The sequence below is a fragment of the Lissotriton helveticus genome, chromosome 11 (assembly GCF_964261635.1).
Source record: "Lissotriton helveticus chromosome 11, aLisHel1.1, whole genome shotgun sequence".
Lineage (NCBI taxonomy): Eukaryota > Metazoa > Chordata > Amphibia > Caudata > Salamandridae > Lissotriton > Lissotriton helveticus.
In genome coordinates, this window is record NC_136072.1 from 70,120,783 (window position 1) to 70,147,564 (window position 26,782).

At 44.3% G+C, this 26,782-nt stretch overlaps 1 protein-coding gene across 1 annotated transcript in view; it reads left to right on the forward strand.

Annotated features, from left to right (window-relative positions):
- Positions 1-282: 282 nt before the first annotated feature.
- The window catches only part of FAM131A (family with sequence similarity 131 member A), a 459,445-nt gene continuing 432,945 nt past the window's right edge, over positions 283-26,782 (forward strand). Inside the window, exon 1 of the mRNA XM_078668163.1 lies at positions 283-486. Within this exon, the coding sequence (XP_078524289.1) occupies positions 456-486 (31 nt within the window). The 5' untranslated portion in view covers positions 283-455. The remainder of the gene's footprint in view (positions 487-26,782) is intronic.

Here is a 26,782-nt window from a genome sequence, read left to right on the forward strand (position 1 = left end):
CACTCCCTCTCCCTTCTCTTCCCAGACACACATATTTCGCTCTTATTCACGCTCTCCCCTTCCCTCTCGTCTTCCGTTCCCACCCGCTCACCCGCTGTTCCCCGGCACTCCTTCTCCTCCCCTCTTCCTCCATCACTCCCCATCTCCCCTCCCTCTGTCTCTCCCTCCCTCCCTCCTTCCATAAGGCAGAGCCCAGCCAGGCTGACGTAAGGGGAGCGTGTAACCCAGCCCTGCCCGAGACTCCCGGGCTCCTGAAAGGGGCAGCTTCCGGTGCAAGGAGACACCCTGGACAGGGGGGGATCGAGGCCCTCTGACACCGCACCGGCCCCCGAGCCTCCTCCCCGCCCCCGGCAGCCCCTCCCAGGCGGGCCCGGCCGCCGCGCCCATGAGGTACTGTGGAAATGTGTCCGGTCTGGAGCGAGGGTTAATGTTCCTTCTAAGTGTCCCCGTCGATTATGGGCTGTATTGGCTCCAAAACAACCGTGGGTAAGGCCCGTTCCGCCCCCCCGCGGGCAGAGGTGGGGGTCGTTCTACTGCACCGCTTGAACCGCCTGCACCGCTGCACCGGACGCCCCGCTGCGCCACCTGCACAGCTGCACTTCCTTCGTCACTGCATTGCCTGCACAACTGGACTGCTGCAGCACACGCACAGCACGGCGTGCACTGCTTTCACTAATGCACAGCTGAACTGCTCTAGCGCACGCACAGCTGCGCCGCCCGCACAGCTGCACTGCTGCAGCATACGCGCAGCACGGCGTGTACTACGTTCACTAATGCACTGCCTGCGCAGCTGAACTGCTGTAGTGCACGCACTGCTGCGCCGCCCGCACAGCTGCACTGCTGCAGATCGCGCCATGGTGCACCGCTTGCACTTTTTTTGCACGATGCACTGCCTGCACATCCCCGCCCCCGCTGTTGCACCAGTTGCACTACCGCACATCGGCGCCAGCAGCACCACTGCCCTGCATGACCAGCGGCTCCCCTATCATTGCTGCACCCTCTGCACGCACATGTAGCCTCCCCCCCGCGTGCTGCTGCATGGGCACGCGCGCACATGTCGCCGACATATCCTGTTGTTTGTTTGTGGTTTGATACAGCGCCGCATGGCGCCAAGATATAGACACGCTATGTTGTGTATTCACGTCTTTATTTACACGGTGGTGGCTTGTAAGGCGTCACGCCCCCTCTAGCACGGTGTTACCCCCTCTTCTTAAGGGGGGGGGGAGTTGTACTTTGGATGTAGTGCTGGCTGGAGTGGGCGCGGGGCAGTGGGGCGCTGAGCTTTAGCATAGAAAGGTGCGCCTTTCCTGACACACTTGCGCCCCCCCCCCCCCCCCCAGCTATCCGGACAGGGGCTGGGTCAGTCGCAGGCCTGGCGCTAGCGCCTAGAAGGCGGGGGCCTGGTGCTGCAGTGCTTCTCGCATCGCCCGCCGTGTCACCTTCCCCGCGCCGCGCGCATTAGTATGCACCCCAAGCTCCCGTTGCCCGGTAACCGCTCTCCTTAGGAGACCTTCAGCATCCTCCCCGTGCATCTCCGAGGCTACCGACCGTCATCTCCGTCACGGGCGGCGGGCGGGGAGGGTGGCGCAGCGGCGAGAGCAGGGCCCGCGCCCCCGATCCCCGCGCGACCCCCGAGAACCGTTCACTTGGGCCCCCGGGGGCAGCAGCATAGCCTGTGTGTGATGGGCCCTACTGCAAGGAAGGAAAGGCCACCCCAGCTGATGTTTGAACTGTGAAATACAGCAATAGTCAAGGTTCAGTGGGACACCTCTGGGCCCCGGTGTCACTGCACCTGCTGCACTAATGAACACTACTCTCCTCCAGGTAGGCACCCCTCCCACCTTCTTCACACAACACACACCTGAGGTATCTTGAACACGGGCGGGCTGCACGCTCCCTTGCAGAGCAGGGTTTGTAGGTTTAGTCGGTCACGGTGCCATTTACAAAACATCTCATATCAGGGCTCGTGTCGGGGTACCACGCGGGTGGACGGCGTCCCCCCACTTAGTTTACCAGGAGCTCGATAACTGGAGCAAATAGAGCCACACATTCACTCTTTGGCCTCTCTGGGGCGAGATCTCGCCCCAGAGATCTCGCCCCAGGGAGGCCAAAGAGTGAATGTGTGGCTCCATTTGCTAAGGGGGGAGCGAGGGGAGGCAATGAGTCTTATGGTGCAAGCCACCTTTCATGACGTCACTTCCTGTTGTGACGTCAGCGGCCCCCCACTTCTTTTTTTATGACTGGTGCCCTGTTCATATTGTTGATTATTAGATGGGGGCGCGTGCTGTTGATGTACACTGCACCCCGGGGTGTGAACATCAGGTAGGGTGGGTGTGAATCCTGTGCCTGGCTATGGGGCGGCACCATTCTCAACACAGCTCAAAAGTGCATGGGCAGGGGCAAGTGAGAAATGCATAAGGTATGCCACTAGGCAGGCATACCCAGCTGCCTAGGGGGCTTTCAAAGAGGCAGCAGTTGGAGGCAGGCCTACTCCGACCTCTGCTTTCTTGGGCCTCTCTCCGGCACTGTGCGATCGCCCTCTTCCCTTCACCCAACTTATCCTCAGATTTCACAATCACTCCGAGGGAGGGTTGGAGAGAAAGGGGTAAAGGAAGTCAACCTGCCATATAAATGCTGACATACTGCATCCTCCCTAACAAATCCCGCCGCAATCATATTCCTAGGACAGTAATAACCGGGCCGAGCCCGCCCTGACCCGTAGAAGTCAGAGTGAACCCGATGATGAAGCATGGCACTACTAGAGTGGGCGAGGGTTGTATGCAGGGCCGGACTGGCCATAGCGGGCACCGGGCAATACCCCAGTGCGCTGCATGGGTGGGGGCTGGTTTTGGGCCCCTGGGGGCCGTTATTGTTACAGGGCCATTTTTGCAGCATAGCTGCAAAATCGTCCCTGTACCAAAATCGGCCGAAAACCGGCCCCGGCAAGGAGCTCGGCGGCACCTCCAACCCCCCCGAGTGGGGAGGGGGGGCCGGCCGAGTACTTTGCCAGGGCCGGTTGTGGTTCCCAGTCCGGCTCTGGTTGTATGTAAACAAAGGATTCTTTTTCCATATGCCCACATCTCACTGAAGTGCTGTTTACTCGTGACGCACACACTTCACCGCACTTTCCCTCATCAGCCAGAGGGATACTCTTTAGTTTGACGCGCATTACCCCAGCCGCGGCCCGTGCAGGTAAGAGCGGTGAGGCCGGGCGAGGGGGGATTTCGGGGGACAATGACGAGGGAAAATAAAATAAATAATACATTTTCCTACCGCTCTTACCTGCACGGGCCGCGGCTGCATTACCCTGGGAGAACGTATCCCCCGCATCCTTTGACATACTAAAAAATCCCCCTACCTTTCTGGTGGGTGGGTCTTCCGAACCCCCCCACACCTTAGTCTAAGGACATCAATAAGTCACTTCTGTCTTTCATCCTATTGGAACTTATGCATTTACCTTTGTGATGGCCCAAGTGTAGCGCTCTGATACCCCAAGGGGTCTGGTTGGCGCTATATAAGACCGTTAAATAAATAAATAACGTAAAACTGTGTCTCACTGGGGGATGCAGGCAGCTACCTATGAATCTCAACTTTTGATCCGTGACAAATTGGTGTCCCTGTGTCTGATTTCTCTGTCTGACAAAATATGGCCACGTTTAGCCGCAGATAGTAAGTAATCATTGCACAATTATTGTACAAGAGCCAGATCACACGCATTGCACCGGCGACAGACACTTCTGAACGGATTCTGTACAAGCACGTCCTAGTTAAGTTTGCACCAACTGACTGACAGAAGCAAACTTACCAGTCAGTTAGTGCACCTGCTTTGTCAAGGCTAGTGCAAAGATGCCCCCTTCTTGTGCAATTACCTGATCTAGCTGATGATGTACTTGTCTATAAAAAGTCTGTCTATTGAAAAAAAAAGTTAAAGTGATATTATGGTGAAGTTATGCTGTTTTTTTTTGTAATGATAGCCTGCAAATGTCTTTGCTGTGCTCAACATCTGTGCAGGCCCAACACTCACTGCACACAGCCTTCAGTTGTTGGCAGTGGGGTTTGTTTGTATGGCCAGGCCCTGATGTCAACCCACAGCAGGCGCTCAAGCCACTCTGCACACAGCATTGGGCACAGGGCACAACTGTGTGCCAGTCCCTGCAGGGAAGTCTCTTCTGGTTTGCAGGCTCACCACATTACTACACAGTCTTAAGTTACCCTAATATCCCACTCCTCAACAACCAGCTTGAGTTTGCTGAATCTTTCTTTTTCTTTACTAATACATATGCTCTACGGCCGCATGCGCAGTACAAGACGTCCTGTCGACGTCTGTGACTGTGCACAGTGGGAGTTGGGTATAGGGTCCTAGGATTTTTGGGGCCCTGGGCAAAAGAGAATGTGCGATGCCCCCGAAATGTACATAAGTGACACCTTCTGATCTCGGGGAAGCTGCTTTGTGCAGACTCCACTTGGGCCGCAACTCTTCCTCTCTGCCACCTAAGCACCTCTTGTACAGCCCATTTCGGGCTGAAGGTGTGAGAATTGCTTGGGGGCTGAGTTATACCTATGTGGGCTAAAGTGCTGACAATGGGCGCCCTGCGGAGGCTCTGAATGGGCAGCCCGAGAGGTGTCCCCCTCCCCTAGGCCTTCCCACACCATCCCTTAGAGGCCCCAGAAAGGGGGCCACCTCCCATGATTCCAATTGTAGAGAGACGCATTTCTTTAAATTGGATCGGCAGGGGTACACGAGGACTGGTGGGGGTGTTGCCATTGTGCGGGGCCCCATCCTGGTAGGCAGAGTGCGAGGCCCTGGGCAGCTGCCCACACTGCCCATGCCTAACGCCGGTCCTGGAGTCAGACCTTCGAGCCCTGTCAATGCCTGTGCACAATGGGAGTTGGGTATAGGGTCCGACCTTTGAGCCCTGTCGATGCCTGTGACTTGCACAGTGGGAGTTGGGTATAGGGTCCGACCTTCGAACAGGCCCTGCACCCAGTCCTCCATGACATCCCAAACCCCACTGTGCATGGCCTTTGGCCGTGTGCAGAGTGGTTGGGTGTAGGATCTTGCCTAAATGGACTCAGCGAAGACAAGGCCCCGCACCCAACTCACAGCGGACTCACAGTCCCCACTACACATGGCCTTTGGCTGTACGCAGCATGAGTTTGGAGTATGCTGTGGTCTAAGGGGGGGGGTTGATTGGGTAAAGGGTCGGGGTTGCATCCTACCGGTCTCGAGGGTTCGGGGGGATTGGTGGGTGCCGGACACGGTCTATGCCAGTGCTTAATTTGTAAAAAAAAAAAAAGAAGAGCCAAAGCCCATGTCAGGCGGCCACTGCAGCTTGCACCACCCATTGCCCCTTCCAGCGCTGCCCATGACAGTACTATCACTACTAGACATCACACTCATACAAGTATGACAATTCAGACTTTAAATATACATTAAAATGACTAATACATGCCACTTAAGCTATTCTTATAGCTCTGGGTGGCAGGAATTAGAGATTTAAATACATATGTAATTATTAAACAACAGCTGTTGTGCTCCTTAAAAAACAAGACAAACAGCGCCATCATGTGGCAGGTTGTCATAAGAGCTGGTGTTGACAAAAAAATGCCGGTGCCAAGCACCGGAAAGCACAGGCTCAAATTAAGCACCCTGCTGAGCCAGCCAACCCCCCCACCCCACCCTTGCACACAGCTTTTGGAAGTTCACAACAGGAGTTGATCAAAGGGTTTTGTCTTCAGCCTCTCTCAGTGACAAACTCCCCATTAGTGTCCAATCCCCACCGGGCCCAGCTTCCAGCCCCACGAGCACAGTTGAGCACATGACCAGGCTGAAGTGGGGGGCACAACCCGACGTAGGTACCCAAACACCAGGGCACAAGTCCTAAAAAAAGAAGTGGGGGGACGCTGACATCACAACAGGAAGTGACATCACGAAAGGTGGCTTGCACTCAGTTGCAGTTTACAGTTATCGAGCTCCCGGTAAAATAAGTGGGGGACGCCGTCCACCCCCGTGGTACCCCGACTCGAGCCCTGCCCAAACCTACCTGTAAGACCTTTAGCCATCCCCAGTGGGAATTGAGATAAAGCCAGGTTCTGAACCCATCCTAAACCCCATAATGCATGGCCTTAAACTTGTGTGGCAGGAGTTGGGCATAAAGCCTATTTCAAGGGATTTTGGCTCGGACAAATGGGGTTAAATCTTCAGTTTCACTTTAAGAGGGGACCAAAAATAGCATAAAATGCAAGTACACTTATGTACATGTTAGCAATTGGAAAACAGAACCTTTACTGTCAAAATAACTTTACTAAACATGCGAGACTTCACCATTGAACATTTCTTCGGATTGTGGGTCGAGAGGCAATAGAGTTCACAATTTTTGGGGGGCTCCCTGAAAATGTTTGAGCTACGCTATCTATTCTGCAAATGATGCTTTGATTTTTTTAAATATTTGGCCCAATCGGTAAATGTTTACTCGTATATATATTCACTGAAAAAACCATAGGTTTCAGGAGTTATATAGTTAGGAATTAGTTTTTAAAAAACCTTTGAAATTCACTCAAAAAACGATAAGTTTTAGTGGTGTTATAGTTAGCTGGACATTTTAATCATACAAAACCAATGAAATTGCTCCTATATAGTTAGTTGTACTAACTATATTTCGCGCACCCGCAATCCACTGCTGATGATGTCACATATTAGATCATTCATGACATGATCAGTGACATCACTGATGACATCTCAAATGACATCACTGATGACATCACTTTTTTTTGTTTTTGGGACCCCCTTTTATCTCGGCCCCCGCTTGACGAATCCCCCCCAAACTTTCAGGGAAGGAGCGGAGCGCCGCGAGGCAAAGTTAAGGAAAATTTCAGGAAGATTCCTTAACCGGCGCCAAAGTTATTCCCAATAGAATGTTGCGTTTTCCTATGGAAAACAATCCTAACTATATATACCTACTGGCTATCGCCAGTAGGTAATATATATATATATATATACATTTTTTGAAGATGAATCGCTAGTTTTTTGTTTTTTGTGAAAAAGTTGTTTTATTTAAATGAATACTATCCCACTTGGAGTGTGCTATGGTTCTCTGTTCGCAGCTGTTAGCTCCACCCACATCCCTTTCCCATGTCCACGTGCAGCAGCTGGATGAGATCACTAGGGCGCCTCATCTGAACTTGCAGAGGGCCCTCGGCGGCCCTCGGCGGCCCTCGGCGGTGGTCCACACGGGTCTGGGGAGGACACAGGGGAGGAATCAGTGCAGAAGTCTCTCTCACATATTTACAAAACATGTTTGATTTAAGACGTGGATAGGACGGTTTTAGTACCAGATAATAAAACTTCCAAAAGTAGAAAGCAGATAAACAAAGGCCTCTACGGGCTGCGGGGCGTTTAAAATATCAGTTCCAGTGGAGAGGCCTCAAAAGGATTGTTCTGTGCCATGCAACTGACCGCCTTCTCTCCCTGGGCCAATTCATGGCACTCTTAAAACAAACTGACAGGCTTTCTCTTTTGTTTTCCAAATGTAAATAGTCTTGAGGCTGGCTGTTACTAATATTGTCTCATCAAAGTTATTTCCATACAAATGTAAGCATGGACCGATTTAGACTTCCAAAGAAATGGAATGAGCTCCACGTTATTTTAACCCCTTGCGTGCTCATGACAGCTCCACGTCGTCATGAGTCAGGGTAGCCGTGTGCTCATGACGGCGTGGAGCCGTCATGCCTCTGCAGCTCCGCCCATGCGGCACTAATTCCCTGCCTGTGCGGGCGAATTACTGAGTGGGCGGAGTCATGGCGGTACCACACCGTCATAAGCACACGCCGCCCTGACTCAAGACGGCGTGGTGCCGTCATGAGCACCAAAGCGCCGTACCCGCCCCCTAGCCCCCCCCGCGCCGTTGCGGAATTCCGCGGCGAAGGGCTTAACTGAGTTTCATCTCTAAAGATGACCTAAAGTGCGGTATAAATATACCTGAGACAGAGTACCTCGGCATTGAGAGCACAAAAACTGGGGTTCTGCTGAAAGTGACTATTTAAACAACATTTTATTCATTTTAATTAATATATGATTGCATTTAGGCATTAGAAAGTTCAGAAATACCACCCATGTGTCTATTTGATCTTAGTAAGAAACCAGGAAAGTACAATCATATATGTTTATTAATGGCTCATCTCTGACCACCAGGGCCGTACTGGAAATAGAAACTGGCCCTGGCAAATTGCTCAGCTACCCCCCCACCCCGGGGTGAGGGGGAGTGCAGCCGAGTAGTTTGCGAGGGCCGTTTTCGGCCGATTTTGTTACCGGGGGCTGATATCGCCGTCCCCGGTAACAAAACCAGCCCCCGAGGGGCCCAAAACCGGCCCTAACCCTAGCGGCCTACCGGGGAAACGCCCAGTGCCCGCTAAGGCCAGTCCGGCCCTGCCGACCACTTTTTCAGTGGAAATCCACCATGGGACCTCTCTCCTTTCTCAAGTCTTGCATATCTCTTCCTTATCCTTTAGGCCTCTGCGTTCCTTCCATCGGCCTCACATCTCAAACTTCTTGGTATGTTGAGAAACATCTATTATAACGCAGGTGTTACTTCGTAGTTCCTTTACAACGCATTCAGTACCACGACTGTGACGTTCCCACGAGTTCCATTGCAACGCAAGTTAATACAATGACTTGCTTTAGGGAATGCGGCGTAGGACTGGTGTTGGATTTTAATTCCAACACCTTCCCTATTGTTGAGTAGACAGGAGTTGGATTAATAATTGATACTATCCCAAAGTCCAGCGCCCCTTTAAGGCAAGTCATTGTAATGACTTGCGTTCTAAACTAACGCATGGTAACGTCGCAGTCCTGGCTAGACTTTGGAATAAAATTAATTTATATTCCAACTCCAGTCTACTTGACAACAGGGAAAGTGTGGGACAAAATCCAACACCAGTCCAACACCGCGTTCCCTAAAGCAAGTTGCGTAACGACTTGTGGGTTAAAGGTAAATGTGGTAACGTCGCAGTCAGGGTAGTGACTGCATTGTAAAAGCAGTTCATGGTTCTGCCTTCGTGGTAAAGAATATTTCCCATCTTTTGTTTGTGTAAGGAGTGCTTTTGTACTGAAAGTTTCATGTGTAAGTATTTGTAGTGTTGTCTCGTGCAGTTCGCAGTTCTCTTTTTGTTTATCAGAGGATTTAATCCCCTAATTCTCATATGTCTCCTAATTTTGAGATGCCCAGTAAACCCCACTTCCAGAGACCTCCAAGAGCCTGCAACTCTTCCAGTGTCTCTGAGATCCACAGTGGTCGTTCTAATGTGATATTATCTTTCTTCCTTCCCCATCCTGCAGACTGTCATGCACCAAAGGTCGGCCAGCATGCATGCATACATGTTCAATCCATGTTTTAGGCATTTGCCCGACACAGGGTCCCTATATGAGACTGAGATCCCATTGCCCATATGTCATCACGGATGGTTCCTTCGATGTGCTATACACCCCGTCATAGACGACTATCGGATGTGAGGCCCAGTAGTATATCTGAAGGTCTGGTGATGGCATTCCTCCCTCATATACCCCTCTTCTGGGCAATGCTTGGTGAAACGACCTCCCATAACAATTTATGTGAAGCCCCACTGATATCCTTAAAGTAACTATCTTGGATTAGGTAACCAGGGTTCTGCAGCGCAAAAAAAATATGGGTAGTGAAACCATTGTAAAGAAAGCACCTCTGCACATCAGAAATAGTGTGACCACCTCTAGTATGCCACATAATTGGAAAGGCTTTTCTACAGTATCATCAATTATTTTCTGTGAAGATCTCACTGCCTCTCTTCACTTGGATGCCCTATTATTGGAATCCCCCCACCTGTAGTTGCATTGGGAAATTCATACCTTCGGTGGTGCCTCTCTGTCAATAGCTATACTATGGACTTAGTCAATAGCTCATGCGTTGTCCCGAAAACTTTCGATATGCTCATAATCTTGACCACGTAAGGAATTGATTGTCTGGAGGAGATATAGCAGAGGGTTGGTTGCATATAAGGAGATTGTATCTACCTACCCCAATCTCACATCGCTAGTATTTCAGAATATCGACTGCAAATATATCGACCTATAATATTATTGAAGTCAAGATACATATAATCATCATATTGACATCTCTATACTTAAATGAAACAAAAATGTTGATCCCAAAATATGGTCCTGCAAAAATATCTACATCTAAAAAATATCTGATCCAAAAGTATAGATTAACAATAATATAGATTTTTTAAAATAAATTGACATTAAAATAAACACATTTTTTGGAAACCAAGATTTACTGCAGAGATATAGAAAATGTAATTAAAAAATGTGAAATATATAAAAAAAATTAAAATGTCATCATATTTAAAAAAAACTATTTTATATCATTAGACATTTTTTGTAGTTATTTACAAAATATTTATTTAAATTACAATTAATCAAAAAATAAAACTTTTCTAAATTAAAAATATTTAATTTACTCATGAGATCAATGAAAAATGAAATTATTTTTATCAACATCAATTTATCTGAAAATCAAATTAAAATTAAATATTTTGATAAATGTATTTTTCTTAAATAAAAAAATATAAAAGAATTTCATATGAATCGACAAAAAAAAATATATTTTTAATACAGGTACATTTTTAATGAACCAACATATATTTAGAGGGTGGCTGAGATTTACTATACCTGCTCACAATGAAGCAACGGACTATAGAGGGTTCACATTTGATATTCCCACTCTAAATGCAACAACACTAGGAAAAACACTGGATTCATGGGGCCCAGGGGTCAGATTTACTTCCCCTATCCAAAATAAGGGCATTATTTAGTGCCTGGCAAATGGAGTACCATTCATGTAGGTGGTGGAGTACTTAACATCTGCCACCCTGATGAATGGTAATTGGTTGTATTTAGAAATGACTGCCAGCCCAGGCGCCATCTCTGTACCCTGAAAGGAACTGCAGTCATGGCGGTTCCCTTCAGGGTACAAAAACTTGGGAGGACGTCCGGTGTCTATTTTGTTAGCAATCTACCAAATGTGTACCTTTTGTTTTGTTTCCCAAAGTGGGAATTCCAAATGACTCCCACACCCTAGAAGTTTTCTCCCAGAGTTTGGGGTCATTATTTTCATTTCTGTCCATCACTTCCAGGTTTTCCCTGGCTGTGACTGACTGAAAAAAAAAACCACTGGGCCATCCACTGTAAGTAGAGTAAGTGGTGTGATGGCTTTACTCCGAAGACCCCTACTTCATCGGGCAGTTGGAGGTAACTTTCCGTTGACAGAGACAATGGGGGCTTCATTGATATAAAGTTGACCCCAAATAGGGTGGAAGAACTGCCAGTTTGGTGGATAGGGTCGTCCATCACAATTGTTATGGAGTACCGTGTATGCCAAATTTTAAATCATCAACAAAGCAACACGGGGGGAAAGCGCTGGACCCTGGGGTTGTCAATTTCACTATTCCTACTCCAAACTAAGCAACATTGAGAAATGTGTGGGACTGTTGGCGGGGGGTTCATATTTACTATTATTATTCAACACTAAGCAACACCGGGAAAGCGTTGGACTTTTTGGGAGTCAGAATTACTACTCCCACTCCAAACTGAACAACACTAGGGAAAGCATTGGACTCTGGGGATCAGATTTACTATTCCCACTCCAAACCAAGCAACATTAGGGAATACACTGATTACTTCACTCAGTATTAGGAAACCAACATTTAATATGATTACTTTATAATACAGTATACTATGGGAGGCAGATACATGGATGATGTTATTCTGCATTAGATTTTTGAAAACAATCTTAATTTAAAGATGATCATTGCAATTTCTCTGCCCTCCATTAAATTACAAAATGAGCACATTTTCATTTCATGACCCGGTGCTAAGTTAAACAATGTAATTAACATAGGTTAGATTACATAAAGTGATCACTCCATGTGTATCATTCTGTGTGATGTTCAAGAAAGTAATTACTAGGATTACCCTCTCTGTATTGGATTGAAAAGGATTTTACCATTTTTACTTAAATTTCCTTTCACAAGGAGATTGCTTTGATTTCCTTTCCTTTTGATGGGTTAGAAAAAGAAGAATATTGTATTTGCTTTATCCTGTAAAACTCTTCATTGTAGAATGCAATTGTCCTGGTTACTTGACTTTACATTAAAGAGTGCTCTTCTTGTTAATTCCCTCTTCGTTAGATTAGAGGAAGAGATTACCCTAATTACATTACCTTGTATTTGACTTCATTCAAACAAATTACTTTACCCAGTTTCAGATTATAGAAGTATATCACACTGATTCTTTTATCATGTGTCGGGCCATGCAAGAATCCTAAATGATTTTATTCGACCTTCATTAGGTAGCTGGATTATTTTATTCAGTGTATTTTGCATTAGATCACAGAAGGACATTGCTCTGATTGCTTGACCTTGCTTTTGATCACATTAGTATATCGATCCGATTGCTTTGGCCTGCAACATTAAGGAATGCGATTACTTTGGTTACTTTGCTATTTGTTGGAATACAAATTACATATATTTGTTTACTTTACCTTGCGTTAGATTACAGACTGATGTTACCTCAATTACATTGGCCTGCACCAAACCAGAGGAGATTAATATGATTGTTATATTGTGAATTTAGGGCCCGATTAGGATTGCGGTGAATCCGCATCCTCCGAGCGGGCGGAATCCACCGCCGACCCGGAGGATGCGGATTCACCGCTTCGGTGAGTGAAAAGACCCCCCGCCAGATTAGGATGGCAGGGGGTCATCTGCAGACGGGGATACCGTCCGCCGCGAGACCACGGCGGAAAAGCTCTAATATGGTGGCGGTGTCTATCAGACACCGCCAGCCATATTAGGATTTGCATTGGGATATGCCTTTCCGCGGCGGCAATGCCGCCACGAAAAGGCATATGGTCTTTTCTTTGGGGGCCCGTTGCGGGCCCCCAGGGTGAAGGGGGGGGGGTGGGGGTGCACATGGGGGGTACCTATGGTACCACCCTGTATTTGCATGCACAAAGCGGCAGGCACCGCGCGGTGCCTGCTGCTTTGTGCATGCAAATGCACTGCATGCAGTTTTAACATTGCGGCGGGCGCTGTTTCAAGAAGCACCCGCCGCAATGTTAAAAATACAGGATGTGACCGCCAGGGTGGCGGTCACATACTAATTCGCACGGAGGGACCGCCGCTGCCCCTGCGGACGGTCCCTCCACCTTTGGGGTGGCGGACGGATGCAGGTCTGTCCGTCATCCTAATAGGGCCCTAAATTACAGGTGAGGAACTCCAGTTACTTCAACCTGCAAAGGATTACAGAATATTTCTCTGATGACTTTGCCCTACATTAGAATACAAGGATGTACACTCATTTTGCCTTTAATAAACTATAGATGAACATTTTAATTACTTGACTGTCTGATAGATTACAGGAGGTATTACCCTAATTACTTTACACTGCATCAGATTCCTGGGCATTACTCAAGAGTGTGGTTCAATTGCCATATAACTGGTTTATAAAAGATTATTTCTCTTGCTTTACCCCCTCCTTTTATTCTTGCATGTATTACAAGTTACTCTGCATTGAATTATAGAAGCTGATTACTTCAATGACTGAAGGTCTTACTATTTTATAGTAGGGGATTACTTTGATTGTTATACTCTACATTAAGTACTCTGAATGTGATTATAGATGATTACTTGAATTATATTACCTTTACTAGATTAGAGTTGAGTACTTTTACTAATTTATCGTTCATTAGATCACGCAGGATTACAATGCTTACACCACATCAGATTGCAAAATGAGATTATGCAAATGACCTAACCCTGCATTAGATAATAGAAGGTCCAACTGTACACAGCAGATATCGGAAATATCCTTTACAACGCAACTTTTACCACGCAGTGCCTTTACGACGCAACTATTACAACGCATGTCATTACAACGCTTTGCGCTGGGGGGCGCTCTAGGATAGGGAATGGATTTAATTTACTATCCAACACCTTCCCTCCTATCCACGGGGACTGGAGTTGGAATAGTAAATTAAACTATTCACTATCCAGCACCCCTTAACGCTATGCGTTGTAACAGCATGCGTTGTAAAAACTGCGATGTAAAGGCATGCATGGTAAAAGCATGCGTTGTAATGTCATACATCCGCAGATATACACCGCTGCAGCTAGCAGTGCAACACACACCCAAACACACACACACGCGGGCACACACACACATATTAGCATATGGCACACTGGTTAACCCCTCACTTACACACCATAGATAAAATTTAGGCAGCTGAATTGCATCTCTCCCACCATGCACATAGACGAAGACCCAACATGAGCAGCAGAAATGCCAACTTCATCTACAAAAAAAACCACAGGAAGTCAGTGTAAATGTCTCTTACCCAATACAGATACAATACAGGCAGCAGCAGGGCAAATTTCCCCCATACAGCACAGGTTCAAAGTAGGCAATTTCTAGTAAATTTTCTCTCACATTCACACTACATGTATGCAGCACTTAAAATCTAAAATAGCTAGGAAGGAAAAATAGGAAATAAGTCTCCACATGATTTGGAGTCCAACAGACACAAACGACGAGACAGCCGGAGAAAAATCAAGTACGTCGTAAAATCAAAGTTTGGTTTAATTGCTGATGTTTTTGTTTGCCTTATGCATAGTTTTTACCTTTGTGGCATGAAATGTGAGTAATACATGTCTGTGATAGAGATGGTGGGGAAAACCATTTTTCTTTCAACATAAAGAAAACCCTGCCAGTAGTGTCCTTATATTCCCCTTAACTTGTTATTCAACATCCTTCACCAGTTTTACATTTTTTAAAAATAATAATGTTTTTTGAAAAAATTGAAAATATCATATATGACAAATGGTTTTAGTTTTATGGGAGCTTTTTGTTTTAGCTTTTCTTGGTCACTTCTAAGGCTTCCAGGGGCTAAGGGACAGCACATAGGGGACAGCAATCACACCAGCAGGGTCCGTCAGTAAGATCCAGTCCAGTTCCAGCTGCTACTGGTGAACTGGGAGCTTCAGGATGAAGGCCTCTTGAAGCTTGTTTGTCCCTGTATCAACACAGGAGGTCAAAAAAGTGATCCTTGATGTCTTAGTCCCGGGTACAAGTGAGAGCAGGTCCTGGCCTCCAGGTCTCCAAACATGTCTGATTACGACTTTGGCGCAGTTGCGCCGGCTCTCCGGCAGCACGGCTCTGCCAAAGCTGCGAAAAGACTGCCGACTTGAGTATGAGTTTTACTTGTGCAGGCGGACGGTCCTTTTGCCTTTTACATGGCAGTGCCAGAAAAACAGGAACCACAATGAGAACACCAAAAATGTTCCAGCACGGCATGGACGGTGACTTCCATGTCGTGCTGGAACTGGGGGTGCAGGCAGACAAGGGGCCACATGTTGAGCCCCCCTGAATGAATCCCCTTGGTGGGAGAGTATGGGGGCCTTATAGGCCCCCTTTGTTCCTCCACGACCAGCCTTCTCATGGCCGGGAGCCCACCATGAAATGACTGGCAGTGGAGAAGCTCATAATGTGCTCAGCGGGACTGCGTCAGTCTTGCCCGGCATGTTACATAGGGCCGGCAGATGGTGGATCGCCACTGCTGCGCCACCACAAATGCGGTGGTAGGAAGTCCGCCGCACTCGTAATCAGCCCCATAGTTTTTAGTATTGTTTTGAATATTGTTGTAAAAAATATTGATGTAGCAAATATCATTGATGTAATATCATTTGCAAGTGTTAATTAGTATGTAATTTATTGTAGTGTTTTATTGTATCTATTTTTTTACTAGTGTTTTTAGTGAGTTTTTTGTTGAAATTTGTAATTGTTGTTTTGGGTACATTAATGTACATTGATAATTGTTTAATACATTGTATAGTAGTAAGATACAATATATATATATTAAATTAAAAGAGATATCTTAATAATTTTGAAGATATGCAAAAACATTTTTTTATTTTTAAAAATGCTTTGTTATAGTAATGTATTTCATTCTAATTAAGATATATATTATGGTATAAAATAAAAAGTTTTTTTAGGAAAAGCATTACATTTTAAAATATATAACAACATTTGTTACAAAATAAAATGTTTAGAAATATTGCTATGTACAATGTAACATTTTTATAATTTTTAGGGAAAATTAAATGTAAATCGTAGAATTTTTGTAAAAAGTTTTGTTAAAATTATTTATTTAAAAATGATATTTGAAATTTATAAAAATCGAAAATTTACTTAAATCTTTTTGTACTTTATGATTGTTAATTTTATAACAAAATCTCAAAAATATATGAACTATTAATAGTAAACTTTTTTTACAGTTTATTATTTAAATTTGTATATATAGGTTTGTGATTTAGGGTAGTACGTTTTTAAATTTTATAGTAAAAAATGTGTATGACTATGCAGTTTTTGCTTCCTGTGCCAAGGTGCCGTCATGAACACCATGGTATTTTGAATTTGGGTTGGTCCTTGTGTCCTGAGCAATGCAGTTAGCCAAACAAAGTGTCTTTGATATAGTTCATTAGGTTGCTATGTTTGTCTTCATTTTGTTGGTAGAAAGGACTTGCTATTAGTAAATTGGAGTGGTTAGCTACCTCTGTGACAGGGACATAGGCTAGTAAATGTAAAAATGTAAATTTCAAAGGCAAATGGCTGTTTATAAATTATTGTACACTTAGGGGTTGATTACGATGTCGTTTGGAAAGCATTCAGACTGAATCGGTTATGGAATGGTTTCCGACCAAATTGCATTCTGGGAGTCCATCTGACCGATTCCGATGATTCCGAACACCGTTCGGTCAGACTCCCATTGACTTTAATGGGAGCCTGTGTTCCGACCAAATACACAGGCTCCCATTGAAGAAAGGGGTGGTATTGGAAAATCGTGCTCCCTGTGGCGGGCACCCCAAGGTGCCTGCCACACTGTGCGGGGTTAGAAAGGGGGACCCATGGGTACCCATACAGGCCCGATATGGAGGCCGCGGGTGAAGGCGGGCTTACTACGCGCCCCCAAAGTCAGATTCCGACAGCCGATCCGTGTCGGAACAATTGATTCAGAAAGGCTGTCCGAATCCGACATGCTAATCGCTCGGTGGGAACCTGGTCCATAGACCTGTACGAGTCGGCTCCGAACAACTTGGTTACTCCGAATGCCATTCGGAAACGAGTGGGAAAGTCCGAACTGTTTCGAAACATCAAAATCAGCCTTTTGGAAGTGTTTCCGAGTCGGTTGGAAACAAGGCTTCCGAATCGGATTCAGTGACCCGAATGGCATTCAAAGCCATTCCGAACGACATCGTAATCGACCCCCAGTGCAAACTTTTGATGGTGTCCCCATATACTTTTATTGAAATGATAGTAACCGCCTTGTATGGATGTGTTAGGGTAAATTTTTAGAATGGTTTGAATCATCACTTGCTCAACGTATACGAGTATATTTTGGGGGTTGTAATTATTTGTTAAATATGTTCAAGATGTCTTAGTAAGTGCTGCTTTGTTTCTCTGTTAGTAGGGTATATTTAAAAGCGATATTTGTGTTTTGATATTCACAATGTATTGTGCATATCTGAGTGAATGGTTTGGGACACATTTTGAAGGTCCCATCCATCCTCAATTTTGACATTGGCTAAGTTTTAGTAAGTTATCTGCTGTTGAGAGCATTAGGATTTGTTTTTCGTTATTTAGGTAGGATTCAATTTTCTTTATTTGGGTTAATATGTAAAAGGAAAGGTTCTTCATTATGTGTCATTGTTAAATGTTCAGGAATGTGTATGTCTTGGTATTTTCTAGGGGCAGGTGGGGTATTGCTGGTAGCTTTTTTAGTTCATACAATTAAATGTTTTAAAGTGGACATAGGTGGTAATTTGCCTATGATGTGTTCAGGGACTTTAGGTAGTATATAATAAAGGGTTTTGGGCCTGATTTTGAGTATGGCGACTGCCAGACTCGCAGTGGCGGTGGTTCACCCGCCACATTACGACTTGAAAAGTAGTTACGGCAGAGAACCCCCAGCTGCATAAGGGAATATTCGAGCCCTGGCAGTGGCCTGCCACACTGGTAACATACTCAGTGGGACTGGCGCAGTCCCGCCGAGCATATTACGAGTTCCTTCACCACCAGCCATTTCGTGGCAGATAACCACCATAAAAACGCTCGACACAAAGGGGGCCCTACAGATCTCCATGCCCCCCATCATGGGGATACATTCAGAGGGGACACAACATGTGCCCCCCTGTCTGTATGCACACAAAGTTCCAGCATGGTATGGACGTCACAGACTATCCATGATATGCTGAAACCTTTTTGCCATTCCCATTGTGGTGCCTGTTTTCCAGCCACTGCCATGGGAAAGACGAAGGACAGTCCGCCATACATGAGTTCAACTCGTAATTTGGCGGGAGGTTCTTACGCAGGTTTGGCACAGCTGTGCCGTTCGAGAGCTAGCGCAACTGCGCCAACCTTATAATCAGGCCCTTTGCTTTTGGGTTCCAAGGAGCTAGTGCTTGCCTCCCTTATATCCTGCAATCCTCCCTTAATTCTATTTCTGTTACATTTGGGGAATGGTTGTGCTCTCTTACATGAATTACGATATGATCTTTTGTAGTGGCTCTCCCATAGCATGCATTAAAATAATATTTAGTACATTTCTAGTTTATGGTTTCTGTTGATGCACTTTGTTGGCAGTAGGTGTTGACAATGTGATTTAGTAACTGTGAAGTGATTACTTTGCAGATTCTGTCATTCTGCCTGAAAGAAGTGTAATAGTATAACTGTTTAGAATATTTTGAAGTTTGTACATTTGTTATTTACATGTCAAAATGTGCAGCTCCTTCTATTTTGTATACTTACATGTATGTTCTGTTTAGATATTTAACACTGTTTTGCAAATTTTCCTTTGCTGGAGTTGAAATGTAGAGCAGGTGCTTTCTTTCCTGATAAAAAGAAAATATATGTTTAATTTTAAATGTTAATATGTTAGTAGTTTGCTGAGGTTGAGGTTATCAGGTTTATTTGAGCTCCTTATTTGGGTAAGTTGATACCTTTGTATTTATGTTTACTTACTTTCTTATATTTTTTTTCTGGTTTGTGGTTGTTATTTCTGGTAGTTTATCGCTTTTTCAAGTTGTGGGTTTTTCTTTTAGGTAGTCTATGTCAAGAGATAAAAGATGGAGAGTATTTTATTAATGATTTAACTTTTTTAAAGTTTTATATTAATTTCATTTTAGTTTAAATATAAGTTTTACTTACTTGGTTAGGTAGCAGTTGAAACCTACATATTTCTTCCTTAATGGGCTGGTGACTTTCCTGGTCTTGCAGCGCTTATAGGTTTTGAAGTAGCTAGTTGTTTAAATGAGTGTGCCTTTTATATCGGTGATTTAACTGTTTGTTTGATTTTTCTGGTTAAAGTTGTTTGAAATGTTATTTTATTGCTTGGCTTAGTTTGATTTTTTTTTTATTTGTTCAGCCCCTACATGGTAAATGCTAATTTTTGGTATTATTTTTTATGTAGGATATATAGCTTGATACATTTGAATCTAAGGGCCTCATTATGATTTTGGTCAGAAATCCTTCCGACTGACTCCTTGTCTGAATCATTTCTGACTGACTTGGTTTCGGGGAGTCCGACTGATTGATTACAATGATTCTGAACACCGTTTGGTCGGTCTCACATTGACTTCAATGGGAGTCTGTGTTCCAACCGACAACACAGCGCCCGTTGACAAATGGTGTGGTTGCGTAAAACCTTGTGCTCTGTGGCGGGCACCCCTTGGTGCCTGCCACACTGTGCATGGTTGGAAAGAGGGGTCCTTTGGGTACTCCCACAGGCCCCAACCGTAGACCTCAATGTAAAGGAGGGCCTGCTATCGGCCCTCAAATTCGGTTTTCAACAGCCGATTCATGTCGGACAGAACGATTCTGAACAGCTGTCAGAATCCTACATCGTAATCGGTCGGTCGGAAACGCGGCCCATTGAGCTGTACGATTCAGCTCTGACCGACTTGGACTCTCCGAATGCCAGTCAGAACCGATTGGGAATCACCGACCGGTTACCTTACATCGTAATCGGTCGGTCGGATATGTTTTCTAGTCAGTCGGAAACATGGGTTCCGACACCGGTTCGGACAAACCGAATGCCATTCGGAGCCTTTTCCGACTGCATCGTAAATGTCCCCTTAGTGTATAAATCTATCTATCTATCTATCTATCTATCTATCTATCTATCTATCTATCTATCTATCTATCTATCTATCTATCTATAATTTCTTTTTTTAATCACTATTTAGGTTGTAGTTTAAATGTTCATGGTAATATTTTTTTGGGATTGTATTGTTGTAATTTTAGTTATCTATTTTTTTAGTGGAATGTTAAAGATTTAGTTGATGTAATATGTTTTTGTTTAACTTAATTATGTGTATACAATGGTTTAGGTTTATTTGAAGTCATTGTTTTCTGTAAAAAGTGCTTTTTGTTTGTTCATGATTATTACATTCTTTTGGTGATAATATTGTAACTGATACTGTATGAATTAATATTTTTGGCATAATATATTTTTATTTAAAGGTAACATTATTTTTTATCCGACATTTTTGTTTTCAATATAGTTAAAAATCTATATTTTTTAAAACGATATTCGTGTTCTCGATATTTGTGGTTCTAATAGTATATAAGTATAGGAAGTTGATATTTATGTTAGAGATATTTAATTTCTGATATTTTTGCGTCTCGATAGTGTTGCATCAATATTATGTCAATGATCTGATTACAAAGTATACAGGATTCAACTTTTTTATATATACCACTAGAACAATTGAGGGCTGGACCAGGCCATATTAATCTTTGCCCCCCTCACCCCACTGCCCCCCTAAATGACCCAGGCAGAAGACACTGTATTTATCGAAAACTTAGTATAAACAAACTTCATTCATGTTTGAATGCATACAATCTAATCAGAAAACAAACATAGGCGCTGAAAGTAGACATGCTGGATATAACCTTGCTGGAGTTGAGAAGGTGAATGAGCAAAAAAAATGCCTTTATAATGAGTTTTTACCTTGTCACATTTGCTGTGGTCCAAAGATAGAGGTCAAATGTCAGGTTATGTCTTCTGACAACTTGCTATATATTCTTTTAACAGGGAGATGATGTTTCTTTTCTTTCTCTGCAAACTGAGAGAGTTTTGTAATGTGAACTATGTGACAATCTTGCTGAGGTACAGGGAGTGCAAATGGAAAGACTTTAGAATGCCAACTTTGTTCTAATACACTACAAATACTAATACCTGTAGGCTTGTGAAGGTCTGGGTGGTGAGGTAACTGGTGATTTGACCCCCATGGGTCCTGTATCTTCACATAGGAGGGGTAGTGCTTTCCCCGTAAAAAAGAATCTTGAATCGGGGGACAAAGTCAGGCTGTTAAGCTGGAACATCGCTGGGTTGCGTTCCAAGAGAGCAGACACCAACTGGCTTAATGTTATTAATCAATACGATATTGTCGCCTTACAGGAGACCTGGGATAAGGATTGTGACTTCTGGGTGGATGGCTTTTTTTGTCCCTGCTTTGAGTTCGATGTCTGGAAGAAGTAGAGGTGGACTTGTGTTGTTGGTCTCGGTGAACGTCAGGGGTAAAATTGTAAAGGTTGATTGCGTCTCACATAATTTTCTCATCGTGGAGGTAACCTTGGACAATGACATTAAAATAATTTTAGTGAATTGTTATAATTCACAGCAAGGGGCCTCTGCAGATGAGCATTTACTATGGTTAAATGATTTTGTATCTTCTTATAAAGAAAAGCAAACAACTTTTTGTCATCTAATTTTGATGGGTGATTTTAATGTACATCTTTGTTTAAATTGTGACCTAACTGATCTAGACGGTCCGGATAGTATATCCCCCCAGCATTTTGAACATAGTCAGAAGGGGGTGGCTCTTGAAAACCTATTCTCCAGTAACGATCTGTTTGAAGCTGAGTTTTTCGATAGCAATACTCGGGTTGCTACCTATACTGGTAGGGACTGTCAAACGATCATTGATTATATTTTTTTATCACTAGGTCTTTTAAAGTATGTAATCTTTTATAATGCTATACAGATGCCTTTAAGTGACCATAACCCTGTGGTGATGGAGCTACTTGATGGGTTTTCCTTATTAAACATTTCTGTCCCGCCACAGGCGGTTCTGTCGGTTAAAGCTAAAGACCAGGGGAGAAGGCTAAAGAGGGGTAAGATCGTGCCCATTGACTTCTTCCTAACTATAACATCTAAGGCTGCACAGGAACTAAATACCTGTGTAAATCCTCTCTCCAAGGGGGAGGTCGTAATAACATCGTACGAGGCCATTTGTTCTAAAGTGTCACAGGAACTTACACTGAACTGTCGAGTAGCAACAAATAGACCGTCAATGGGCTGGTTTGACCAAAAATGTAGTAAAGCCCATAATATTTTAAAAAAGGCCCTTAATGTTCGCCCGAGAAATAAAGCTTTGGTTTCCCAGCTCAGAAGGGAGTACGCCAAGGCCATTCAGGAGCGAAAAAGGGAGTTAAAACAGGAAGCCTGGGTCGAGCTCATGGACAAAGCTACCTTAAAAGACAGCGCCAAGTTCTAGTCAATTATCAATACTCCACTGTTCTCTAAAGACCAAAACTCAGTCCTAGAATTAAACATCTCTGAAAAAGACTGGCGTAGTCATTTTGAAAAAATATATGGTAGCCATTTGGAGCTAGAAACCTTGGTAGCCCCTGTTCCCACAGTGGCCCCTGTAAGGTTTGAGACAGCCGAAGTGGTTAAAGCAATTGAGAGTACGGCAGGGCATAAGGCACCAGGTCCGGATGGGGTTCCCTCCGACATGTACAAGGCCAACCCGGTGTACTGGGCTGAAATTCTGAGTAAAGTCTTTAATGCCTCTGCAACCGTAGGGTTCCCCAAATCCTGGTCCAGATCGATCATAATCCCTGTGTTCAAAAAAGGGCAGAGGGGAGACCCGAGATGTTATAGGCCTATTTCATTGTTAGACTCCGCTATTAAAATCTTAGGGAAGGTTGTCTTGGCCAGAATAACATCTTGGGCCTCGGAGAATAACATATTGACTGATGTACAATATGGTTTTAGAGCGGGGAGGAGTACGGAGGACCAATGTCTCAACCTTAATTTAATTATAGCCAAATACACGAGGGCTAAAAGGGGCTCTATTTTCTTGGGTTTTATGGACCTGTCCACAGCCTTTGATCTAGTTAATAGATCAAGGCTGTGGACCATGCTGCTTAAGATGGGCCTTGATCGTTCGCTGGTGTACTTTTTGGCAGAGTTGCATAGGGATTTGAATGCTTCTATCAAGATGACAACTGAGGGGAAATGCACAGCAAGTTTTAAGTCCAGTAGGGGGTTGCGCCAAGGCTGCATCCTAGCCCCAATGTTGTTCACGTTGTACGTGAACTCGTTGGAGACTGACCTGACAGCAGTCACGCAGGATATTTCGCGCATGGGGGGAACGCCAATTCCTGTGCTCCTCTACGCCGACGATGCGGTTTTATTGGCAAGAACCCCAATTGGTCTGCAGAGGCTGCTTGACTCCTTTGGTAATTTTATGAATAGTCTTGATTTGTTGATCAATACCGGGAAATCCCACATAATGTCTATGGGGAGTTCAAGAAACAATGTTAAAACTTTTTATTGTGGTACCGAGGTTATCAGCAGAGGAAAGGTATTTACATATTTGGGAGTCCTATTCGATGATAGGAGTAGTTGGACCCCACAGCTTATTACAAAATCCAATGCCGTGAGAAGCTCTTCCGCTGCAGTACTGGGGTTTGCCAAAAGACTAGGGGGGAAACGAACCGAGGCAATCCTGGCAATCTATAAAGCCAAGACGGTTTCTATTGCAAGGTACGGAGCAGCAATCTGGGGGTTTATTAATTCTGACCACATTCAAATTGAGGAGAACAAGTTTCTGCGGTCTCTTCTCGGCCTTCCATCGTCTACAGCCACCTATTCTATCCATCTGGAGCTGGGTCTGGGATACATTATAGATATAATTAAATTAGCACCTATCCTGCTCTGGATTACGATCTGGCTGAATCCGCAACTCTCCCTAAACCGAAAAATTATAATGGATTGTCTTAATTTAGATCATGTGAGGGAAATTCAGTGGCTGTCCTACATTAAGAGCCTGGCTGAGAAGCTTGGGCGTCCAGAGATTTTCTCTAGGCCAGATTATCTGTGTAAAGCTGATCTAGTGTGGGCCAAGACTAACTTCATCAGGCTCCGTGAAGCCGAGCGAGAAGCGGTTGAGCTATGTAAACCTTCAGTAAGGGCCCACGTACTGGTTACCACGTCTTTAAGGTTGGCTCCCTATCTTTCGGTTGTGACAAACTTTACTCACAGATGGTTACTGACGAAATTCCGATTCAATCAAATGTTTATGGTATTATGGGATGCGAAAGGTTGGGGTAGGCCGGAGGTCATTCCCCCATGTAAATGTGATGATCTTTCTCCCCAGGATACTGTAAATTTTTTGCTTTTCTGCAGTTTGTTTTCTGTGCCTCGGAAACGGTTCATCACACCAATATTGAAAAAGTTGAACTTTAAACAACACAAACCTGCCCTATTATTTCTCCAAATGATGGAAACGCCGGAAACTATGTATTGTGTGGCCAGTTTCTTGGCAGCATCTGTTAGAATAAGGAGGTCTGGACTGAATGTGTAATGCTGTAAGCTATTTCCTTTTAAACAAGTTCTCGTACCTGGGAAATATGGCCTTGAAGAATAAATGTAATTAGGTCCACTATATGGAGCTTTTTATGGAAATGTATTTTGTATACAATTGTGTAATTTTAATTCTTCTAAATGATTTTTAATTGTTTGTATTTTTGTATAGCATACTTTTATGATTTTAATTAATCGAATAAAGTGGATTTGACTTGACTTGACTTGACTAATACCTGTAAATGAACTGGGCAGATACCTTAAATGAGCCACATTTTGTTTTATAATTCTGAAGTGTGATGGAAACAAATATTTTAATATGGTCAAAACAAATCTTGGCGATTCACAAATGATAAATATTGTATTGTATTGCAGCATTTCCGAATGGCTTACTTACGTGGGCAGCAATGCTATGCAACATAGTGTGTGTGGTTGGAAGGGTGCTTTCTTTACTTTGTGATCATGTGCGGGAGGTATTTCCATATTGTGCCTGATGACCACCAAGGTACGGTTATCATGTTATGGATGCAGCACGTAGCAGTGTTGTGGATGATGAGAGTATGAGAGCCACAGACGTGTAGCTTAAGGTTTCCAGTACGCTGGCGGCTTTGAACAGCTCAGCGGTTCCTTTTATGGTATTTCGTATGATTTTAGTCTGCTTAGCTGGTTACTGCCTTGGGTTTTCCAAACAGACGTTTTGAGTATAGCTGTGAACATAAGCTGGCATGGTTGGAGGGACAGAGAAGTGGAGAGATCTGCTGGCATGGGTATTGTTACTCTCATCCCATATCCGAAAGCCATTGCGAGATGTAAAGAAGCAGCCGTAGCGTACAGATATTTGAGACCAGCAGTGTGTGACAGATCTCTTCAGTTATCACTCATGGTTAGATGATGCCTGTTCATTTGGTGATGTCTGGTTTATTGGCTTCAGAGAACTGATGATGGACAACCCGCATGGCAGATATACTTATGTGAATGCAAGAGGTGTAAGTTACAGTTGGCTGCTGACAGCTGAGTGTTATGGTATTATTATTAGTGTGGTTCAGGAATATTATATATGAAATTACCTAACTATATAATATGCTGGTGAACCATAGGTGAGCACAACTGCATATCGAACGTTTGCTGGTGTTTTTTTCCAATCTGTGGTTTGTAAGTTTATGAATCCTATTGCCAGGTTGTGGAAGGTGTAGTTGTCTTCGAAATAGCCACGTTTTCAACTGTCCTCGGAAGTGTATATGCTCCTGGATGCTTCGAATGCTGGCTGGTAGTGTGTTCCAGAGCTTGGCAGATTGTACTGGGAAAGCCATGCCTCCTACGGATTTCTTATGGGAAAATGATAAGTGGTGCAAGCCTAGAGAGCAGTGTCCTGTTGTGTTTGTATTGCTTCAATTGAACTTGTAGGTACATCTGTTCTTTTTCTTGGGTGGCTCCATGGACAACGCAAAGTGTCTTGAACAATTCTCTTTTAGTTCTAGGTAGCCAGTGGAGTGATTGCAAGATTGCAGTCTTGTTCTTTTGGGTGAAGGGGAAGAAGACGTCTTGCAGCAGCATTTTGGATGAATCGTATTTTGCAATTGATGAATGCGGGTGCACAAATGTATAGACTGTTGGCATAGTCAAGAGTGTGAGGATGCCTTGCACTTTCTGTTGGTATCCAAGGTATGGGAGGATGCAATGTATTGTTTTTATTGTATAAAAGGTGCTTGTTCTTACATCCTTGAGAGGTGCCATAGTGTTGTGAATGACAAGTTGGTGTGAAAGGTGGTACCAACATTAGTTCACAGTCCCAGACGGGAAGCCAAGAATTCAATATGCATTAGATGAACCCCCTTCTCACCTTTCGCGTTTGGTATGTCAAACAAGAATTTGCTTTGGTAAGACTGCACAACTGGGCAGGACATTGAGTCATGTTGTTCTAATGTCAGCAACTTTCATGACCTTTCCAATTCCTGATATTTAAGTGGTTGTCCTTGCCTAAATCTACCATCCATTCAGAAGCAATGCCCAATCAGGAATTCTACAGATTTAAATATGGCATA